The sequence below is a fragment of the Podarcis erhardii genome (assembly GCF_964252035.2).
Source record: "Podarcis erhardii genome assembly, chromosome: 10".
NCBI classification, from domain to species: domain Eukaryota; kingdom Metazoa; phylum Chordata; class Lepidosauria; order Squamata; family Lacertidae; genus Podarcis; species Podarcis erhardii.
Genome location: NC_138500.1, coordinates 57355608 through 57380044, shown reverse-complemented (window position 1 = coordinate 57380044; position 24437 = coordinate 57355608). Strand labels below are relative to the sequence as shown.

General features: G+C 42.8%; 1 protein-coding gene across 1 annotated transcript in view; it reads right to left on the bottom strand.

The window, feature by feature from the left end:
- CPED1 (cadherin like and PC-esterase domain containing 1) overlaps positions 1-22001 on the bottom strand; it is a gene marked incomplete at its 5' end in the record, with an annotated part of 117460 nt that extends 95459 nt beyond the window's left edge. Inside the window, 2 exons of the mRNA XM_081877864.1 lie at positions 3427-3604; positions 21744-22001. Of these exons, the coding sequence (XP_081733990.1) occupies positions 3427-3604; positions 21744-22001 (436 nt within the window). The remainder of the gene's footprint in view (positions 1-3426; positions 3605-21743) is intronic.
- Positions 22002-24437: the final 2436 nt, after the last annotated feature.

Below are 24437 nucleotides of genomic sequence, written 5' to 3'. Positions count from 1 at the left end.
GGTCTAAACCACTGAGCCTCTTGGAAGGTTGGCGGTTCGAATCCCCGTAATGGGGTGAGCTCCCGTTGCTCTGTTCCAGCTCCTGCCAACCTAGCAGTTCTAAAGCATACCAGTGCAAGTAGATAAATAGGTACCACTGCGACGGGAAAGTAAACGGCGTTTCTATGCGCTCTGGTTTCCGTCACAGTGTCCCTTTGTGCCAGAAGCGGTTTAGTCATGCTGGCCACGTGACCCATAAAGCTGTCTGAGGACAAACGCTAACTCCCTCAGCCTAAAGCAAGATGAGCGCCACAGCCCCATAGCCGTCTTTGACTGGACTTAACCATCCAGGGGTCCTTTATCTTTTTAACTTTACTATTGCAGGGGTGCCATCTAGGGAGGGAAAGAGGAGCCAAGTGCCCACCAAAATTTTTCAAAGTAGGGACTGATTAGGTTGCCTCAGCCACTTTGGGCAGCTTTCAACATATATAAAAAACATAATAAAACGCTGAACATTTTAAAAAGCTTCCCTCTACAGGGCTGCCTTCAAATGCCTTCAAATGGTTTTATAGTTACAGTGGTACCTCGGGTTACAGACACTTCAGGTTACAGACTCCACTAACCCAGAAATAGTACCTCAGGTTAAGAACTTTGCTTCAGGATGAGAACAGAAACTGTGCTCCATTAGCTAAAGTGGTACCTCAGGTTAAGAACAGTTTCAGGTTAAGAACGGACCTCCAGAACGAATTAAGTTCTTAATCCGAGGTACCACTGTACTTATCTCCTTAGCTCGAGGGTCGCAAAACTGCATTCCCTCCAACATTTCTCTGATGAAAATAGGGGCATCCTAAGGAAAAGCGGGACATTATGGGATCAAATCAGAAACTGGGATGGCTTCTGTAAATCTGGGACCATCCCTCGAAAATAGAGACACATGGAGGGTCTGATATATTAGGGACATAGGAAGCTATGTTAGAGTAGGTCAAATCATTTGCTCATTTAGCCTAGCATTGTGCTCTCTCTGGCTGGCATCAGCATTCAAGAACTCAGGCATTAGATTTGTTCTGCTACCTTGTCCTTTTAATTGAAGATGCCAGGAATTGAACTTGGATTCTTTGCATGCAAACGTAAGCTTTACTACTCTCTAGGCAACTCCTGGCCCCATGAGTGGTTCAAATGAAGAAGTAGCCCAAAGGATTAAAGCATGGACTTCACATAATAATCTTAACTGCTGCACAACTATTATGTATTCAAAGGGTAGAGATAAAAAAATAAATGTTTCTCTCTCCATTATCACTCTGATCTGTTGGTTTACGTCAAAGCCAGTGTTTCAAAACTCCTTAAAATACTCCTCTTAACTCTAGGATATAGATAAATGAGGCAGAATTTGGAAACCTGAAAGTAAGGAGGAAGAAACCTCGGATAATTACATTATACAAGGAGAAGTGATTCTTATCTCCTCATCCTACCATTTTCAGTTCATCTGTTTCAGTATGTAAAGCCTGACTCTTTTAAATAGGAGCATGTTTTTATACATCAGAACCATTCTGCTAGGAAAATGTTATGACACAACATAAAGCATATGCTTTCAGAAACGAGCACGTCGAGTACTGTGCTTGCAAAAACACACGGAAATGTTATTTGCTAGCAAGAAAAAAGGAACGATTTTCCATCTGTTATAGAGAAGATCATCGCTTTGGTATGTAAGCAAGTTACTTCATTTCTCAAATTTATTCAAAAAGCTTATTCGTAAATCTGGAAACATAAGCAAGCTACAAACCCTTCCAACTCATGAAGCAGACGTCCCCCAAATTAAAAATGTCGCCTGTTTGATGTTTTCCATACAATTCCCAAAGGGCAAGGCTGCAGGTACATCTGGACGTTGAAAAAAAGCCTTTAAATCCCCTTTTACGGCTGCGGGGGGTGGGGGATGTAAGGAATTATTACTGCTGATCTCAGAACATGAATAAACTTCACCTGTACTGGTGAACCACACAGTGCGTCAGAGTGTATTTGATTACAAACCTTTAAGGAAAAGAGTTATCTATGCTGGCCATAAATCACACACTCCTCACAGCTGAGAAGCAGGCAGCCTGACACAGCTGAGAAGCAGGCAGCCTGACACTGCCTCCAGGCTGAACATCATTCACACATTTATGTAATCCTTCCCATCCACTCGGATCAATGTGTCTGTGTTTTGCTCTGTGTCCTGCCCCTATTAGAGGTATAGCTGATGGGAACACACTGGCAGGGCCTTTTGTGTTGTGGTGCCAAGACTTTGAAACTTCCTATCCCAGGAGATCAGATTGGCTCCTTCCTTCAAGCCCTTTAGATGCCAGACTAAATGCACATTTAAAGCACATTAGTTAGGGTTCCCATATTTCAAAAAGTGGAAACCCAGACACAAAGTTGTTGAGCTTTCTTTGCAAAATAATAATAATAATAATAACAATAATGATGATGAAGAAGAAGAAGAAATTTTCCAGCTATTTTTAAGGAAATTTCCCCCCCAAAAATCAACATTTCCAACATGGGTTGCCATACGTCCAGGTTTTCCTGGACATTTTTCGTAATTTCAGGAAATTCCATCCAGATGATATTTCCAATGGACAAATCCCAGATATCTCCAGGAAAATCCAGACTTTTGGCAGTTCTACATTAGTTCTCTCAGAGAATCCTGAGAATTGCAGTTTTGTTTTAAGGGTGCTGGGAATTATACCTCTGTGAGGTGGAATTAACAGTTCTCAGGATTTGGGGTGGGTGGGAATGGAGAGTCATTTGTTGGATGAGCTTCAAATGTATGGAACCTAACCTAAGGCTTAAGTACATATTTGCAACTTAAAATGCAGCAACGTCATTCCCACCCCTCACTCCCACTGTGTTTCAAATCACATTTTTACAATGCTGTACACACCAGGGAGGGGGCAGGGATGTATTCACCAAGTTTGTTTCTCTGTGCCTGCAACCCCACCCTGCCCCCAAATTCTGACTCAGCAAAGCTGTCGTCTGCACATGTGCAGTGGCTGTCTCTAAGGTACACACCTCAGCTTAACCGTGATTTGCATTTTCAAATCAGGTGGAAGCTGGTTTGATTGTAAACAAATAAAACAGAAGTGTTTCCCATGATAAATATGGATTGCGGCTAACGGTATGTGTACCTGGCTTCAAACATCAGTAGTGGGAGTGCAATTGAGCTGGATTAAATACTAATGCATGCACTTATGCAAATTTCAAGCTGCCTTTTGCCGTTTGCACTGTGACTGAGATGAAAGAAAACTGCAAATAAAATTTAAAAAGTATGCAGTAACCCTAGATCACGATCTGATTCAACTTGGAAACCCTCTGAATAATAATCTGTGGAATATATGGTCACTAAACTCTCCTCTCCCTCATGATCTGATCGTGTTACAGTTGGGAAAATATTACGGCTCCGTCAAGTCTTCTCACCTGGATTGGGGATTGCATGTTCACTCAGTTTCCTGTCTTCAAGGACTGTAACTCTATAACGGTGCTGTGCAAGGATGTGCCGATATAACAGGAGGTCTTCTTCACTGCCGGAAGACGGGATGTACAGGATTACTGTCCTTGTCTGACTTCCAAAGAATTTAAAAATGGAGTCCTCCATCTAAAACAAGTAAAAGGGGTATTCGTAAGCTATATAAGGCAACACACAGGACCGTGAAATGCTATCACATGCAAAATAGTATATGTTTTTCCTGGGAGCAGTTTCAGACAACCATATTATTTATGCAATAATTACAATAGTAATGTAGTCATGTGACATTTGAATATCTAGTTACATTCTGACTCACTAGGGGACAGTCATTTTTACTTCCTAGGGGTGGAAAGAAAATTCCCACCTAGTAAGATAATTCCCATAGGAGTTGTTAGCTGGTTGTCTGAATCCACCTTGACTAAATAGTTTTGAAACTGCATTTACCCCAGAAGTGCAACAAGGGACACAGAACACAGGTTCTCCTTGTAGTTCCCAGGACAAACCCAAAATTAGGAGATCATTCATGCAGAGTTTCATTTTTTATATGCTGGCTCCTTTATACATGAATTGTTCTTCTCACTTGTTCTCTACAGACAGGATGTGAAAATCCGCGCACTGCCCCCAAAATCTGCCTTTGAAAACAAGTAAAACAGATACCATACAGGTGTACCTGGAGAGAATATTTCATAGCTTGGGTGCCACCACGAAAAGGTTGTATATTTGGCTGCACTAGAGTGGTGAAAGGGACCAGAGCCCACATGGAAGGAGTCAGTTGCTCAGATACAGTGGTCCCAAGCTGTTTTTATATACAGTAGTACCTTGGTTCTCGAACTTAATCTGTTCCGGGAGTCCGTTCGACTCCCAAAACCATTTGAAAACCGAGGCGTGGCTTCCGATTGGCTGCAGGAGCTTCCTGCACTCAAGCGGAAGCTGCGTTGGATGTTTGGCTTCCAAAAAATGTTCACAAACTGGAACACTCACTTCCAAGTTTGCGGTGTTTGGAAGCCGGTTTGTTCGGGAGCCACGTCGTTCGAATAGGTACCACTGTACATTGAAAACTGCCCAGAGTGGCCCCAGCAACCCAATCAGATGGGTGGGATATAAATAATAGATTTATTATTATGGAATAGGACGTCCCTATTGTCATCGGAGAAATGTTGGAGACTCTGGGAAACTGACTAATTTTTAAGACTAATGGCATCAATCTGGCTGCTAGATTCTGAAATTTCTCAGACGACTTTAAACACAACCCCCTATGCAAAATGTTTCATATCTACTTGTTGTTAGAGCATGCATAGTAACTGTGGCAAGACTATCTGGTAACCACAAAATACAAAGTTTCAAGTTCCCGTTGGGAATGTAATTGTGCAGAAGCTTTAATCTGGAATTTTGCTTGCGTGTACAGTGCTACCTCGGGTTACAGATGCTTCAGGTTACAGACGCTTCAGGTTACAGACTCTGCTAACCCAGAAATGGTACCTCTGGTTACGAACTTTGCTTCAGGATGAGAACAGAAATTGTGTGCTGGCGGTACAGGGGCAGTGGGAGGCCCCATTAGCTAAAGTGGTACTTCAGGTTAAGAACAGTTTCAGGTTAAAAACGGACCTCCAGAACGAATTAAGTTTTTAACCCGAGGTACCACTGTACACTGTACATCCACCATGCAAAAACAAAACTGGAAAGTTAGAGGGCTGCCAGATAAATTTCGTATTTGCTAAACTGATGCCAAGGAGTGTTTACAGGAGACATTATGCAAACATGGAATTGTGGGTCTTTGGGTGTTGGCTATATGTTTCACTATAAATGAGTGTCAGTCAAAATGCTTCCAGTTGTTGAGGTGCCCGATAGCCAGATATAAAGTGACGCTTACAGCCATATTTTCCCAGTCGCAGGAAGTAGGTTTATGTTACACTTGGCTCAAGTATAAAATTCTTTGCAGGGGGGCAAACACATAACTGTGTTAAGCTCTTTGATGAACGACAAACATGTCTCTGTTTTTAATATAGAGTATACCTCTTTCCCTGACTACAATCAGTACAGTTGATGCTAGTTGAAACTATTCCATTCACATTTTATGAAATATGTTGAACAAACGTGTCAGGCAAGAAGTTTCAAAATATTCCAGGCAGCAAATGCATTGTGCTCAGAAGCAAAAGTAACCAGGAGTAAAGAGGAAGTTAGGATTTCAACGGTGTTGTGTTGCACACTCTTGTAATTCATGCTCGGCCAGCTGAGGTTGTATTTATAACCTATTTATTCAACAGTGAGAGATTAGGTATTCCTGCATTGCAGGGAGTACAATGATTCGAAGTACAATTTTACCTCAAAACACCCCTTCATCCCTTTTTACCCCTTTCTGCTATCTTCTTCTGAAATTTCCTTCCCCATTATATTCTTATTCTCAGTTAGCCTCAAGGGCTACTAAAGTCTCCTATTGCTTCAAATGTCTGCCTCCCTATTTTCTTCTGAATATAATTCAAAGAGTGTTTTTTACTGGGATTATGCAAAACCAACTGGAGAAATTCTGTCATGAAAAGAGAGGAGGGTGGGGGGAATTAAGATATGTTCGCAAGCAGTGGCATTTCATGGAAAATTCAGCTTCTGGTTTGAATTCAACTGAAGGCATCAAACAATTATGCAGATGATATTTCACACAATTACGCTGCGCCTTGGGTTTTGTAGTCTTTCAAACAAGGGCTCCCCTCTATTGCTGTGGACCTGGAGGCTACAGCCAAACTAGATGTGGCAAAGATTACAGCTGAATGCATCACTAATCTCTTTAAACTTTTGCAGATAGCAGCTGCAAAGGGTCCTGATTTATATTGGACAGAGCACATGTGTGCTTTTCTTAAAAGTGCAAATAGTAATGGGGGGGGCAACCAATGGAGGAATGGTGCAATGCGACAAGTTCCTCTTCCCTGTGTCAAGGTCCAGACTGGGTTATGTCCTGCACAACCTCACTATTTGTTGTTGTTGTTTAGTCATTTAGATGTGTCTGACTCTTTGTGACCCCATGGACCAGAGCATGCCAGGCACACCTGTCTTCCACTGCCTCCCGCAGTTTGGTCAAACTCATGCTGGTAGCTTCGAGAACACTATCCAACCATCTCGTCCTCTGTCGTCCCCTTCTCCTTGTGCTCTCCATCTTTCCCAACATCAGGGTCTTTTCCAGGGAGTCTTCTATTCTCATGAGGTGGCCAAAGTATTGGAGTCTCATCTTCATGATCTGTCCTTCCAGTGAGCACTCAGGGCTGATTTCCTTAAGAATGGATAGGTTTGATCTACTTGCAATGCATGGGACTCTCAAGAGTCTCCTCCAGCACCATAATTCAAAAGCATCAATTCTTTGGCGATCAGCCTTCATTATGGTCCAGCTCTCAGTTCCATACATCACTACCGGGAAAACCATAGCTTTAACTATACGGACCTTTGTTGGCAAGGTGATGTCTCACTATTTGCAAACGTTTAATACTTTGTGCATCCGTTATGCCTCATGTAGCTTCATCCTGAGATCCTGATGAACAGAAACATATGATCATGTGTTCTATGAGTAAATGCAAAGTTGTATGAATGAATGTATGCACACAAGACAATGCCAAGCCAGCACTGGCAGAAATGCCACCATGGGCTTCATTATGGAAGGCAGTTTGGCACAGAAGGACTGGAATACAGTGAGGATAAAGAGACTGATGAAGCTATTGTAAGAAAGCAGAATACCAGTTGTCACATGGTGCGAAGGGTTCAATATTTTCCTTGATAAATATCAATGAATCTGCAGTGGATTTGATGGGAAACGACAGCTTTCAGTAAGCGAGCTGTTTTACAATGCTATTTCACTGTAATAGAAAGTAAATGTTAAGCCAGATTCCACTTTAAGCAGAATTTGGCAGTCACCCAAGTTTTTTTAATACATAAAGTCCTACACCAGTAGAGTCTAACATACCTATGAGTCATGTTCTCATCTACGCTAGGCCCCAGTGGAATCTGGAGGTTCAAGGGAGAATGCCGGCTTGAGTTTACTATCTGTGTGCCCGGTAAGGACAGCCGGCAAAGGAACACAGCGAGACAATTTTAGTGCCTAACCCACAGCTGTGGAATTCCTTTCTCCTGGAAACTTGCCAAAATCTAGCTAACTTTCACAACTTTTACAAAACCTTTTCATCTGGACTAGAATTTGACAGTTTAGGCAAACCAAATATTAGTGTGTGTACACACACACACAGTGTCTGTTGATTCGTCTTAACTGTGATTACAGTTACATCATCCAGCCAAACAGTGCAATACATCAAAAACTGTCGCTTAAACTGAACCCCCAAACTCTCCAAATCCTTGACTCCAGAAACACAATTTTTGCCATTGCGGAAATGCCTGCTGGGTGTCTCTGCATGCATCCTGGTTCACACGGTCATCTCCTCCACATGATCCTTTACATGAGAATAAAAATAAATAAAAAGACAGTCCCAATGTATCACACTCTTCTGCCATGACTCTTTTGTTTGCAGGTAATCATTTTCCAACACTTTGGACAGTTCAGCATCCCTCCCACTTGGACCTACTCCTCAGAGTCTATTGCGTACTGTCTAGGGTTGCCATATTTCAAACGACAAAAATCTGGACAGCAAAAAAAAAAAAAAGGTTTAAAATGCCATTTTGGAGCTATTTTTATGGAGGATGGGTAATAATAATAATAATAATAATAATAATAATAATAATAATAAAATAATAATTTATTTATACCCCACCCATCTGGGCAGCTTCCAACTAAATATTAAAATACAATAAATCACTATCGACATGGGCTGGATTTTTCCTAGCAATTTTTCTTTTTGCTGATTTCGGCCGGACACTGCTGTATTCCGGATATGTCCAGCAAATTCCGGACGTATGGCAACCCTAGTCCTGTCCCTGTTTATTGAGGCCTTCTGGTGGAAGCAACCTCACAAAGAGAGACAATTGCAGACCTGCCTGCAGTGCTCCCTTCCTGGAGGGCAAAACCAAGGAAACAACAGATGCAAACAAAACAGGCAGGGCAACGTTTAGTGATTTAAAATTGGCCACAACTTTTATTGATTACAGATGTAGGTAGATTTTGGCTCAGGCATTGGTTGTTTATCCATTATCAGCATCCGGATGGAGGGCTTACTGTACATTTAAGAAGGATCATGCCTGGGATGGAGGGCCACTCAAGATGCAGATCTACTAAGGTGGCCCTCCACAGAGGGAAGCTCTATGGCTTCTAGACAGAGACTGCCACTGAGACCCTTCTCACAGGTAAGGTAAAAAAGGTAAAGGACCCCTGGACAGTTAAGCCCAGTCAAAGGCAACTATGGGGTTGTGGCGCTCATCTCGCTCTTAGGCCGAGGGAGTCGGCATTTGTCCACAGACAGCTTTCTGGGTCATGTGGCCAGCATGACTAAACTGCTTCTGGCACAATGGAACACTGTGACGGAAACCAGAACGCACAGAAATGCCGTTTACCTTCCCACCACAGCGATACCTATTTATCTATTTGCACTGGTGTGCTTTAGAACTGCTAGGTTGGCAGGAGCTGGGACAGAGCAACAGGAGCTCACCCTGTCGAGGGGATTCAAATCGCCAACCTTCTGATCAGCAAGCCCAAGACGCTCAGTAGGCCGGCTCCCTCGGCCAATAAAGCGAGATGAGCGCCGCAACCCCAGAGTTGGCCACGATTGGACCTAATGGTCAGGGGTCCCTTTACCTTTTTAATATGAATAAGGATGACATAAATGTTTTACAACTTTTCTCTAAAGGAAGAAAGCAAAATTTGTGTGTGTGTGTGTGTGTGTTTGTAATATCTGACCTTGGAAAGATTCAAGAATTCTAAATGTTTTAGTCAAGCCTACTACTACTAATGGTCCAGTAGAAACAATAGCCATTTCATTTTTGTGCTTTTAATTAGCAAATAAAACTTTGACAGAATATATACTTAGAAATAAAACAGCCTGACTGGAACATAGCCAAACCAAGCAGTAATTTTCCTTCACAGGCAGCGATAACGGTTAAAAATAGTTCCTAAAAACATTGCACAAGTCAGTTTTGGAAAACAGGATAATAGATCATCTAGCCTCTCATTTCCAAAGCGTCTAGACAGAAAGCTTTTGTACAGGATTGTTCTGCTTCTGGAAGGAGTTGACCCAAACACTTTCTTCATAAACTCTTGATTTAAATGCAGGTGCTTTGAAATCTTTCCTTGGCCACTTGTTTAACAGACCACAAAATGTAAAACAGGGTCTACTTCTAGACATTAATGTTTCCTACTGCAAAAACACACATGTAGCACTAAAAGAATAAATATGTTCTAACTGGATGATGAAAAATTTGGCTTCTTTCGTGGAAACTTCCCTTTCCCTTTGAAATCCAGGACCCCTAGTCATAGCTGTCAAGTGTCCCTTATTTGAAGGGTCAGTCCCTTATTCCAGCACCATGTCCCGCTGCTGTCCCTTATTGATGGATGTCCCTTAAATGATGTCCCTTAAATTTCAAAGGAAGCAGCTCCTCTCCCTCGCTCCCTGCCGGCCAGGGAGGAGGGAGGCTCCAACTGTGTTGCTTGGCTGTGTTGCTCACCCAATAAGAAGTCTAAGAATGACTTGGGGATGGAGCTTGCATGCCTTGTGTGTGGCTATTTAATGCAAGCTGAGGGGTTTTTTGAATGCTGGATGCCATTTTGTTGCACGTGCTGCTGCAAACTTCGCAGTGCAAAACCAGGCCGGGGAGCCATCTTAAGTTGAGGTTGCATAGGCCTTGTGGTGCATGCAATTCAGATTCTATTCAGTTGAACCTCTGGTTACAAAGTTGGTTGGACAGTGTTCTCGAAGCTACCAGCATGAGTTTGACCAGACTGTAGGAGGACAGGAAGACTGGAGTGCCTGGAACAGGTGAGGCTGCAGGTCCCTTATTTTGGCTGCTGGTCCCTTATTTTCAAGGCTGCTGGTCACTTATTTTCAAATCTGTAAGTTGACAGCTATGCCCCTAGTTTTCTCTAATTGTGCCATTTGCAACAAGATGTTTAGCATACAGGACTGGACTAAGCATATTGTTAAGCTTTCCATTTAGCCACTGTATCCACTGGGTAGAAACCTGAGGTTTGGCTTGGCAAACCCGAGTTCAGATTCCATGGATTGTTTCAAGATTGTGTTCTGCACAGGACCTATACTGAAGACAATAGATTCATATTAAATAGTAGCAGGATTTGTATTTCTGTTATATTGAGATCCATCTACACAATACATTTAAAGCAGTATCATACCACTTTAAACAGCCACAGCTTCTCCCAAAAAATCCTGGAAACTGTAGTCTCTTAAGCTGCAGAGAATTGTTAGAATATCCCTATTTCCCCCCTCCAAGTGTCCTTATTTTCCAGGGACAGTCCCAGATTTACAGAAGCCGTCTCGGTTTCTGATTTGATCCCGGAATGTCCCACTTTTCTTTAGAACATCTCTGTTTTCATCGGAGCAATGTTGGAGTTATGAGACCCCAAGCCAAGAACCTAAGTAACTATGCAATCTTCAGAAGACATCTGAAGGTAGCCCTGTACAGTGGTACCTTGGATTACATATGCTTCAGGTTACATATGCTTCAGGTTACAGACTCCGCTAACCCAGAAATATTACCTTGGGTTAAGAACTTTGCTTCAGGATGAGAACAGAAATCGTGCTCTGGCGGTGCGGTGGCAGCAGGAGGCCCCATTAGCTAAAGTGGTGCTTCAGGTTAGGAACAGATTCAGGTTAAGAACAGACCTCCAGAACAAATCAAATTCTTAACCTGAGGTACCACTGTATTGGGAAGTTTTTTTAACGTTTGATTTTTTTATTATGCTTTTGAATAGGTCGGAAGCTGCCCAGAAGGGCTGAGGCAACCCAGTCAGATTGGTGGAATGTAAATAATAAAATCATCATCAACATCATTATGGAATAGGACGTCCCTATTTTAATCGGAGAAATGTTGGAGGGTAACTCCCAGTCTTTCCTGAGAAGGACTGATTGTTAATCTAGTTAGGGAACTGTAACTCCGTGAGGGGAATAGGGGTTTCCTAACAGCTCTCAGCATCCTCAACAAACTACAGTTCCCAAGAATATTTTGGAGGAGCTAGGGGTGCCAACTTGAATAAAACATGGGGGGGGGGACAAAGTAAGCTCTTTTATGTATAACTGATCACAAGATGCAGCACACACACGTCATTTGAATGGCAATGCCCATCAATTTCAAATATTTCAATTTTCAATTTTTTTTGGGGGGGGGGGACGACAAAGGGATCTCGGCCCCTGGGATTTGGCTCCTGTAGGGGGAGCCATGACTAAATAGTGGCATGATGCTGCTTTAAATGCATAGCTCTGCTAAGGCAAGGAACTTAGTAAGATGGCTTCTACCAAGTGAGACCATCAGTCCACCAGCTTAGTATTGTTGAGACTTTCAGCAGTTCTTCTGGTATGCCAGGGATAAACCTGGAAGGTTTTACATGTAAAATACGTACGTGCTCTATCACTGACTCACGGCCTTTACTTGCTGACCAACAACATATAAAGTTTCTTCCCCCTTCTTTTGAGATATATTTTACAGACCTGAACTGTGTTTTGGTTAAAAAAACAACCTGTCAAACTTCATGTTTCCCCTTTTCTGAATGAGTATCATCAAGCTGTTAACCATTTTGTACACAAAACGTCGCCATCACTATTAATTCTGTTTAAATTTTTGTCAGTTGAGCCTGTCATAATTCACAGTGCTTTGGAAGCAACGTTCCAATTTATGCAGAAATCTTGCTTTTTCAGACCTGCTTCTACATAAAAAAATGTACCTCAGGCTGAGTCTTGGCATGAAAAGATTCAGTAACAACAGATGAAAAGAGCCTGGTCAAATAATTTATGCTTTTTATACTCCTCTAACTAGTGTGGGTGGATGGTTTTGCTTTTCCAAAAGCAGCCTCATTTGCTGCACTGAAGAACAATTTTGAAACAGATAAGCATATGTGATGTGCTGACGGGGGTATATTTATCTAGTTATAGATGTCAAGGTAATAACTATCAGAAGTAATGATAATGTAATGATAGTAATGATAAAACAGAAGCAGACATAGGTGCATCTATGAAAAAGTAAAACAGCTGCAGTTGTTATCTCTGACACAAAATGTCTGCTTAAATAGAAGAGATGCTCAACAGCCATAAGGTTTGCAGCCCCCTCAAGAATATGTCTCCCAAGGACATAGCTGCCGTGTTTCTGTGTTTTGTCACCTCGTGTTGTAGGACCCCTGGACGGTTAAGTCCAGTCAAAGGTGACTATAGGGTTGCTGCGCTCATCTTATTTTCAGGCCGAGGAAGCCAGCGTTTGTCCACAGACAGCTTTCCAGGTCTTGTGGCCGGCATGATTAAACCACTTCTGGCACAATGGGACACTGTGACGGAAACCAGAGCGCACAGAAATGGCGTTTACCTTCTCGCCACAGTGGTACCGATTTATCTACTTGCACTGGCGTGCTTTCAAACTGCTAGGTTGGCAGGAGCTGGGACAGAGCAATGGGAGCTCACCCTGTTGTGCAGATATCAACCGCTGACCTTCCGATCAGCAAGCCCAAGAGGCTCAGTGGTTTAGACCACAGCGCCACCCGCACTGTGTTGTAGCAACCGCTGGCTCTCCCTCACATCCAACCTAACCGCAGTTAAATGCAGCATTACTGCTTCTCTGCACCCCATTGCAAAAGTGCAGGATTGTTCATCAGCTGCAAGAACCATAAGTTATTCCCACTCGGCTTCTGCAATGGTCCTGCAAGAAGGATTGCGACTGGGGAAGTGTGATGCAAATCAAAGAGCACAGATGTGATGTGATGCAGTTAAGTCAATGGCCCTTCCTAAGCAGCCAGGTTATGTAACCCACTCTCTTATTTTGAATGTGGGTGGGTTGAATGAATCCAAGTAGAGGAGGCCAGCTTCATGGGGTTCCTGTTCCAGTGTGGATTCCCACCCCCCACCCCCTTTGTGGATTGTGTTTCTAATCAAAGTCAGACATAGATGAGGCAGGAGTACTAAAATTACATTTTATGCCAAGAGAGTTCTAAAGAATGAGCTCTGCTCCTCCCCTTCTAGCTTTCAGAATGTTAGCCCTAAAAAATAAAATAAAATAAGTCTCTTTTTTTGGCCAATAGGACAGCAGTTATGAACAAGTTCCTGAGCCAATTTTGTATTTAAACAGAAATTGCTTTGAAGTTATGCAAGCTAAAGAGAGCACCAGAGGCCAGCAAAAAAGGCCTTGCATTAAAAAATAAGTTGAAAAGACAAAGTGCTTTCCCCACTGGATATTATTATTATTATTATTATTATTATTATTATTATTATTATTATTTATATACTGCCCTATATCTGGAGGTCTCATGGCAGTTTACAGGAAAATCAAAATATAAAACCATAGGCTGACCTATGATGGAGCTCTGGGTAAGCTCTACTTGCAAGGGTGCAGAGAGCTAGTTGAAGCAGAGCATATGCAACCACTCACTTTCTGTAATCAATAAAGTTGTGGCCTAAATTCTGCCCAAAACCAAAACTATAATTTGAGTCAATTGTGTGTTTATTGAAGGGGGAGGTCTCTGGGTCTGAACATGCAAATCAGCTGCCAACAACACCCCAAATGTACTGTCAGGGAACTGACATCGGAGCCAGGAGTGGAGACAGAGCTCCCAAGCGATGCCGGAGAAGGGGCAAGCAGGGAGAGAGGGAACTCATCGGCTGGGGAAGGAAATCAGCGTAACACCAGGGATAAAGGGGGGCGGTTGGGGGAATCGGAGAGGGGTCTCCAGGACTCTTCGCTGGAGACCAGCGGGGAGAGCACTGGTCCTCCTCTGCCCACACCCACCCTGCGCAGAAGACTTCCGCGCAGGGAAAGTAGGCGTAGGCTTGGCGTCAAAGAGCTTTTGTGCTGGAAGAAGTTTAAGAAACGCCCACTGATGGATTCTGCTAGCGACTGAGACAGCCACGAAGTGAAGGGCTGTCCAGGCAGGAAAGGTTTAACCAGGCTAACTAGCCAGGCATGGTAGCAACTTACGCACGAGCAACCCCCATACATTCATTACATGTACATTTCTGAAACACGATTCTTTGTATTATCATATGGAGCTCCTCCAGTTGTCCACACCCCTCTGGCATGTTTTATTGGGATATGGTTTATTTAGGGCTGCTATATGTCTGGGACATTGCCAGGATTTCGAAGGCAGAATTGACACCCAGGGAGAATTTCTGAAAGATGGCGCTTTGCCCTGGATCTTAGGCAAGTCAATTGCAAAATTGCATTTTTGACTTAAAAAAAGAAAGCTCAGCAACTTCTGGGTTTTCCTTAAAAAATGTTCAGCAATTTTGAGGTCTTCCTAAAAACAGCTCAACAACTTTCGGGGTGTCCTGGTTTTTACTTTTTGAAATATGGCAACCCTAGAATGCTTGAGTGCTTCCTGCATTGCTAGAAAGAAACTAATTTCCTCTATCTTTCTTTTTTCCTTCTCTGGAGGCTATTTAAACATTTGTTGGCTTTTTATATCACTAGTATTTTTGTTCAGGAAGGACGAGGATTTCAACTGCGATGGCTGGAATGCTACTCTGCTTCTCATTGTTTGCTATCTAAATATAGGGCAGGCCCCTAAATCAGGAAGATATGCTGTGACTGTTGGCATCGTAGCACACAAGAGTGGGCTGAATGGCTTATGTGGTTAGTCGACAGAACTTTGTGTGTTGGGTGGAAAGATAGTGCTAAACACAAACTCATTTTCCTTAATAATTTGACATATATATTCCAAAAGGAAGATGTGGGCTGTTGTTCATGTATGAGTCGTTTCATGCAGATTATAAATTGAGTGGTACTGGGTTTAATGCTTGGACAGACAGGTAATGGAAATTTACAGCAAGTTGTATGCTGAAAGAAAATTTTATGAAAATGATGTACCGCTGGTATTTGACCCCTAGGGACCCCTGACCATTAGGTCCAGTCGTGACTGACTCTGGGGTTGCGGCGCTCATCTCGCTTTATTGGCCGAGGGAGCCGGCGTACAGCTTCTGGGTCATGTGGCCAGCATGACTAAGCTGCTTCTGGCGAACCAGAGCAGCGCACGGAAACACCGTTTACCTTCCCGCCAGAGTGGTACCTATTTATCTACTTGCACTTTGACGTGCTTTCGAACTGCTAGGTTGGCAGGAGCAGGGACCGAGCAACGGGAGCTCACCCTGTCGCGGGGATGCGAACCGCCGACCTTCTGATCAGCAAGTCCAAGGCTCTGTGGTTTAACCCACAGCGCCACCCGCGTCCTTTAAATGTACCTACTCTTTTTTTAGCCTTTTAAATGTGTATGCGGGAAGGGGGGTTATTGTTTTGTTGTTTTGGTTTAATTATTGACTTGCGTTTTATCTTGCATTTTGTTCTGTGAACCACCCTGAGATCTTTTGTTGAGGGGCGGTATATAAATTTAATAGAATAAATACATACATATAAATCTAGTAAATAATTAAATTTCCAACCTCTCTCCTCCCTTGGTTGCCTTGTGGTCAAGCGCTGCTTCAAAGTCCCTCCCAGAAGGCAAATATAAATAAATTTGCTGTGAGAACTGCATAGATTTCGTCCAACTTTTAAAACAATAAGATCGGCCATTCTTCTGAATGCTCAGAACTTGCACAGCTACAAATATTCAGTTCAGCTGACTCTAAATTGGTCCTCCATTCAGCTGTCCCTATTTTAGGTTGATTGCAGTTCCCACAGGAGTGTAGGTCAATCTGGGCTAGCCACAAAGAATGTACTACCTACTGTAATTGAAGTTCATATTTCAGCAACAGGAAAGAGGATGAATACCAAAGCCAGGCCTTGCCCTTAAATATACACACCAGGCAAACTTTTGCCTCCTTGTCATGTTGTGTATTGTGGAATCGCTTCCATAAACTTCCGTAAACTGAGTCAGATCATTAGTCCACCTAGCTAGTGGTTCTCCAGAATTTCAGACAAGGATCTCTCCTAGCCCCAATGTATTCTCCTTTTTTAGTTGTTACTCTAAATGCCACACTATCTATCTATCATCTATCTATCTATCATCTCTCTCTCTCTCTCTCTCTCTCTCTCTATCTCTAGGGGAGGGGGGAGGTGACAGTACTGTATACTCCTGAGTACCCCCAGAAAAAAGCACTGCCTACTGGGACATATTGGAAACTTTATGTATTTATGTGGTCAGAGATGATGGAAGTTGTGAGTTCAACAACGTCTGCAGGGCCACAGGTTCAACATCACGGCGCTAAGGTGTGAATATTGCCCTAAAAGGGTTCAAAATTATTGGAAGGGACAAACTTTTGTCAAGCGTCTTAAAATCTACAAGTGATAAAATACTAACAAGCAAAGAAGAACATTCTAGATGCATTATTTGGCCATACTTGCTTACAACTATGTCATCAAATTACACTCAGACCTGCTACTAAGAAATCAGCAAAAGGATATCTGAATCAGTGCTTTCCCCCTCTAAAAAAAATGTTTAGGGGTACTCTCATTTTCCCACTCATATTTAAATATTGCCCCTCAATGAGGCCAAACTTAGAATCACAAAATGTTTAGGGGTATGCGTACCCCTGTGTACCCCCAGAAAAAAGCACCGATCTGAATTATCAGCCACCCCTTAGATGAAACTATATCTGGATTACAGAGCAATTTCTAGATGCAAGCTGCCCAATAATTAGGGGCGACAAGACTGTTTTATTTATAGTCATGACATAGATTTGTTTGTAATAAGAGAAATGGTCTGGAGGACATTTAATTTAAAGAGCCATTGGCACATTTTCTAACAAATGTCACCAGGAAAATAGCTTGCACAGCCACAAGAGGTTGTTCACTTCATAACTATGATCAAACAAATAGCTAAGGTTGAAATATTTCAGCACAGCTGGAATGTGGGTAACTCAAGGACAAGTGGTTGTTTCTGGCACACAAAGGAACTATAAACAAATACTATGATGTGAAAAACATAGAATATTCTCTGGCCACACTTAAGAGCCTCTGAATCCAATGGAAAAGGTGGAAGCACATTCCTAAATCTGGATCATTCCCTCGAAGTTTTGTCTTTTTGCTGTCATGGTTGCTTTTCAGAAAATCATTTAAGGAACCTGAAAGTGGCCTCGCACGCAGCTCTGAAATACTGCCGATCTCTACATGCACTCCTGAGGGCAATTTGGGGACAAGAAACTGTGCTAATTAACCTTGGAAGTCACTTGAAAAAAAAGCCCTATCATTTGACTTGTGTGTCTGAACTCCATAAAATTCCTAACACTGTTTCGTAGATCATTGGAGTACTGGAGCTTGTCAAAGAAAGAAAGAAAGTATAAAATCCAGTATTTAACAGCATGCAATGTCATCATAAGGCTAGGTCACTGCACTGAGGACGGGGCAGATCAACTTTTAAAAGGTTTACTGGAAGAGAGGGTCACACTATTACCATTTTCCTCTGCTGTGTTAACTCCCCAAGTGCAAGATGCAATGTAAGAGCTTTTGAACAAACACACCAACTGTGTAGACTAGCCGGTGTGTATAAATAGCTGCCCGACTAGCAAACTAGCAGTGCAGAAAACCTCAGTTATGCACACCACACCCTGTAGTAAACAAGCTTTCATTCTGCCAAAACTATATTATTTCTCTGGAGGAAAACTAACTTGTAGTGCCCAAGTGGTGTTGTGCATAGTGTTGGGCTTTGACCTGGGAGACCCTTGTTCAACTTCTCGACCAGCCATGAAGCTCGCTGGAAGACTTTAGGCCAGTCCCAGTATTTATCAGTCTAACCAGCACACATTCTTGATGCAAAACTGGGGAGAAACCATGTATGCCCCCCTAAGGTCCTTTGAGGAAGGATGTGATAACAGTGTACAATGGTACCTCTGGTTAAGTACTTAATTCGTTCCAGAGGTCCGTTCTTAACCTGAAACCGTTCTTAACCTGAGGTACCACTTTAGCTAATGGGGCCTCCCACTGCTGCCATGCTGCCACTGCACAATTTCTGTTCTCATCCTGGGGCAAAGTTCTTAACCCGAGGGTTAGCGGAGTCTGTAACCTGAAATGTTTGAAACCTGAGGTGTTTGTAACCCAAGGTACCACTGTATTGAATGAGTAAATAATGTGTTAATCCACAAGAACTCTCCTTTTCTCAACAGTCAAATAGACAGGAATCCATCTCCTATAACTGCACACATTCAGGATATTTCAACAATTGTGTACCAGGAAGCCCACCAGACACTCGACACTGCTTCGAAGTGTCGAAGCAATGATTCTTCAACATCAACTTTGTTGGACTGGTCATGTTGTGCGGATGCCTGATTATCGTCTTCCAAAGCAACAACTCTATTCCGAACTTAAAAATGGAAAGTGTAATGCTGGTGGTCAACAGAAGAGGTTCAAAGACTGTCTCAGGGCAAATCTAAAAAAATGTAGTATAAACTGGGAAACACTGGCTTGTGAGCGCTCCAATTGGAGAACAGCCTTTAAAAAAAGGTGTCATGGGTTTAGAAGACGCTCGAACTCAGGACGAAAGGAGGAAACACGCTAAGAGGAAGGCATGCTTGGCAAACCCTCACTGTGATCAACTCCTGCCTGGATACCTATGTCCCCACTCTGGAGGATGTGTGGATCCAGAACTGGCCTCCACAGTCGCTTATGGACTCACTTTTAAAACCATGTTTATGGAAGATAATCTTATTCAGCTATAAGTGATAGCCAAAGAAGAAGCAGCCCACCAGAGTTGCCACCACCACCACCGAGAGAACCATAAATACAGAACACCACTCACTATTATTTTCATGCATCCCTACAATCTCTAGTTCAGGCCGATGGAGCACCGCTTCACTCCAGGTCATTAGGGCCTACAGAAAAGAATTGTGGGTGATACAAACTTAGGAGGACTGGGTTTAGCCCTCTTCTTTTCATTCCCACCCTCAGACCCTCCAAGAATCCCTATTTTCCAGGGACAGTCCCAGATTTACAGAAGCCGTCCCAGTTTCTGATTTGATCCTGGAATATCCCACTTTTCCTTAGGACATCCCTATTTTCATTGGAAAAATGTTGGAAGGTATGGAGTTACATGACCTCCAAGCCAAGGAGACAAGTAACTATACAACCTTAGAAGACATCTGAAGGCAGCCTTGTATAGGGAAGGTTTTTTTTTAATGTTTAATGTTTTATTATGTTTCTATATATGTTGGAAGCTGCCTGAAGTGGCTGGGGCAACCAGTCAGATGGGTAGGGTATAAATAAAATACAGCAACAACAACAGAATTGGAGAAAGGTTCTCATTGGAGAAAGGTTGGAGGGTGTGCACCCTTTGCTGTTATGCTGGTAGGTCAGGTTAGCTGTTCCAGAACACAATGAGCCAAGCAAGAAAAATAGTCCAATCTCCCTAATATGCCAGCATCAAATGGCTTGGACTTTGAAGACAGCATCATATTTTTAGGTAATAGGTCAGCATACAGATGAGAGAAAAAATTCAGTAGTCCTGGGAGTCTGCTTCCATGATATGCAACAACAGAGTCCAGGATGCAGCAAAATTTTGGAGGTCCTTGTAATCAGAACATTCAAATTGTTTTTGGTCTGAAATGAGAGGGCCAGTTTGGAGGGTACATAGCAAATCAGCTTAGCACTGTGCTAGCCATCAAAATCTGTTCAAAGGATTGCAATGAGGCGTAAGCAGGATTTCGGGATAGGGTTTACTGGAGGCTAAGTCAACAATCCTATACGAACTTGCAAGGCAGTGAGGCCTACTCAACACAATTATTTCTGAGCAAACACACTTGGGCCTGGAATGGGAATAACTATATACTGAGTCAAGGGGAAATTCTCTACCCAGCAAATTCCATCATAGTAGTTCTATGATTATGGAGGAAGCATTTAAAATGTACGAAAAGTGGTTGGTAAACACTCAGACCACTTCCTGTGGCCAGAGGATAGCACAATGCATTCTATGATCACTACTGTTCCCTGCTTCCTTTATCCTATTTGATACGCAATCCTATCCTTCTCCTCCCATCCTTCATCTCCCTGTTTCTTTTTGACATATTCTATATGATTTGAAGCCATAAGTCTTGGAAGAAGCAAAGTAGGATAATAACAGATAAATGCAAATCTACGGGATGTGCCTGGAGTTACTGTTGCCTTTGCCATTTCACAGGACTTTGGGTTTCTTGTTATGCATTTAGCATAGCTGTCAACTTTTCCCTTTTCTTGAAATCCTTTTCAGAATAAGGGAATTTCCCTTAAAAAGGGGGAAACGTTGACAGCTATGCATTTACTGCAAACGACGCAGAACCACATTCATTTCCCAATGAGATTGGGGTGCCACGATTGCTACTGGGCAACTGCACTTTCTCCCTCGCTCGGGGTGCTTTGACGTGGAGGCTTAATATCGTAAACGGGTCATTCAGAAATGGTTGGCAACAGATTTTGTTTAACTTATCAGATTCTCCTGGAAAGAGTGATCTGCATTAAATAGGACGTGTAGAAACATGAGCTAGCATTTGATCCCAAGGATGTTGTACGGATGCTGCGAGATGCATGCATGAGGAGAACCCATCCCACAGTCAAAATCCATCTCAGAAGTACCCTCTCCCTCTCCCCATTCTATATGTCCTTTTTGTGTAAGCCCACCCACCTTTCCTGGACCGATTCCTTTGACCATGCTCTTTATGCTTCAGCAGGGATGGAGCAGGAATGCGATTCAGTTCACATCAAAAGGTGAAGCTGCCCAATTTGCACTCCAGAAACAATATGCGAACTGGATCGCAGCCCTCCTTCAAAATGTGCAAGTCGCTGAATTTTGCGATGCCGTTCCACAGTCGAGTCACGAGTACAAAGATGAACATGCTAGAGTACAGTATGCATACATATTGATATGTTAGGGAATATAACATAACAAAATACGTTGTGTTTGGCAAAATTGCTTTGCAAAATTGCGTACGTTAGGAAAAGTTCACGTTAAGATGCTGATGAATGTTTGTGAGGACTTTTTTTGCTGTTGAAGCAAACTGATGCAGAGAACTGAACTTAAGATTGAAAAACTGAGAAAAACAAATCTAACATATTTGCCCATAGTTTCACTCCAGGGGGTTCATCACTTTGGAACAACCTCATCTAGACAATATAACAGGGCCAAGGATTCACCTTAGCTAGCAAGCAGATCCATCTCCGTTTATTTGAAGGTTAATTTTAGCTGTGACTGCCAGAAATGTGCATCCAGTTTCTAAGCCAGTTTTTCATTCTGAATTTGTCTTACCTCCTTCTGTCCTTGTAGATTGCTTGAAGGAAGGAAGCAACGGGCTTGCCTTGCGGAAATCTCCTTGTACCTCCTGTGTTGTACCAACTCCGAAACCACTTTGTCTGGTAGAACTCCATTGCCAACTGGTGAGATGTATCTCCTCGTCCTTAAGGGTGTCAGGGTCTGGTAGAAAAGGCAAGCAGCCAGCACCAGCACCACCAAGAACGGGCGAAGTCGACACCACCTCCGACCAGGCAGAATCTGCCGGCAAGCCATGGCCACCCTGGGTTTCTAATGTTGTCCCGTTTCCACATTGTAGGAAGAGTCACTCTGGCTACTCTTCATCAACGCGAAATAAAGGGAGAAACGTGACTTGCCCGCGGGGAAACAGAAGTGCTCTCCATCACTTCTGGGTTTGAGCTTTCCCATGGCATCAGCCGGCGAGAAGTTCAAGGTCTCCGAAGCAAAACAGACTACGACAAACGGCCCTTCAGGAAGCAGTCCCCGACCTGTGCAAAAAGAGAGGAGGCAGGAAAAGAGAAAGAAGTCACACGTACATACGTCGTGTGGGTTGGGAAGGAGCAGACTTCAGCATCCTGAAATAGTTAGTGGCAGAAAGAATCTTACCGTTTGGAAGAAAGTTTATCCCACAAAACTCCAGCTGAACAACTGCATTCGTGAAAGCGAAAGGTGAAAAATTATGAGGTGTTCTTTGTACAGCTGAAAAGCACCACAGATTTCCTTGTAGGTCCCCCCTCCCTTCTGTTGCTTTTTAAAATACCGTTTCCTTCATTCCAGATCTTTTTAAATTGCCCTTTTCCTGTCGGCAAATGTGCATGCCTTCTCTCAAAGAGAATTCATCTGGTTTCGAACAAGCCGAAAGGCTAGATTTCCCTCAGTTAAGTTTCTTTCTTTCTTTCTTTCTTTCCAGCTTTCGGAGTTCAAAGTTATGTTTACTTACTTGGTTTCTTAGCCCTGTCAGACGTTTTCCATTCTCCCCTAACGGGCTGCTGATTAAAACCACTCGGAGCAACACAGCCTCATGACTCCAGCTCATCTCCACACACACAGCACTCCATCTGAACTCAGTTGGACCACAGACATATAAATAAAAAACAGGACTGCCCCGAGGGGTGGGGTTACGTTCACCAAGCTCTAAAAAGCCTCACACGCTAGAAACTGTGGGAGCAAGGCTGCTGGATCACACAGCAACAATGTGCCCCCCCTCCTCACATGCTTCCAAGCTATACAAGGACTCTAAAAATGTGGCTGGAATACAGACAACTCAAACATAATGAAGAAAGAGAAATGTTAAACCAGTCTGAGAACTGTTGCTCCATGAAGGGAATAGAGGTCTCAACAATTCCAGGCACCCCCCCCCCCTTTTTAAAGCTACATTTCTTTGGGAAAAGCCATAGCTATTTAAAGTGCTACAATACTGCTTTAAATGTAGAGTGCAGATGAGGCCTTTGTATATTAATTAGTGGCTTCTTGTTAATGTGTTCTTACTAAAGATAGGATGGCATGCAGAGAAGAAAGGCATGGAAACCTAGTAAGATTTTTGAAAAGAAAAAAAAGAACCTGATTCTGTAGGTCAGGCATAGGGAAACTCCAGCCCTCCAGATGTTTTGGATCTACAATTCCCATCATCCCTGACCACTGGTCCTGTTAGCTAGGGATGATGGGAAATGTAGTCCCAAACATCTGGAGGGCCGGAGTTTGCCTATGCCTGCTGTAGGATGACCAGCTTCATATAATCAACTTCCTTAAGTCAATTTAATATATGAAAGGGTTAATACCATAGAGTAAGCTGCTTTGCAAGGCTTAGCTATGTCACTTCCTCTTACCTTGGGAGGAAATAGGTAATGAAGCCTTTGTTGTTGTCCCCAGTCTACCAGTGAGTTCTGTGTGTGAGGTTTGAGCAGGTCGTTCTGACTCAGCTGCATGGCTTTCACCAGCCTCTTTTGTGTTTCCATACCAATAGTTTAGGGGCTTTGACCACTTTGCAACAAAGTTACATTTTACTGCCTGTGCAACTTTTCTGACTGATGTAGGGGAAAGCACATGAATCTGACTTTGGAGAGTTTGTAAGTAAACCATTTTTAACTTACCAAATGTGTGGTCTTTTCCTATGCTGGGGGGGGGGAGGGACTTTGGAAGGAACTTCTAAATGGAACAGTTTTGAAACTCACTTGGAAGTTTTTATTTCCATGCTGTACTTTGCTGCATATTTTGTGATTTTAAATCTATGCTGGGGTTCTCTTACCAAAAGGTTTTTGCCCTATACTTGGATCTTGGCACCCATTCATCCTTAAGATTCGCAACAACTGTATCAGGTGCACTGAATATTCTAGCTGCACTACACTACTGAGGTTCTGCAATGCAAAAGGAGGTCAATATATACCTTCTGTTTTGAAGGTGTATAAAACCAAAATAGTTACCAAGGTTACATATAGCATACAGGTTTGGATCTTGGGAGTTAATAAATCCTCAGAGATGACACAAACCACTTTTTTCTGATAAATATATTTTGTGTGCTAAGATGTGTCTGCAATGTTGTTCTTCAACTGGAAGCAGACATTTGTTCTCTATGGATTTGGGCTACCTGTCCTTGGTTTTGCTTAAGAATTATGTTTGTTCTTGGCCAACATTGGTTAATAACAAAGGTAAATACCTCTGAAGGGATGCGGGTGGCGCTGTGGGTTAAACCAC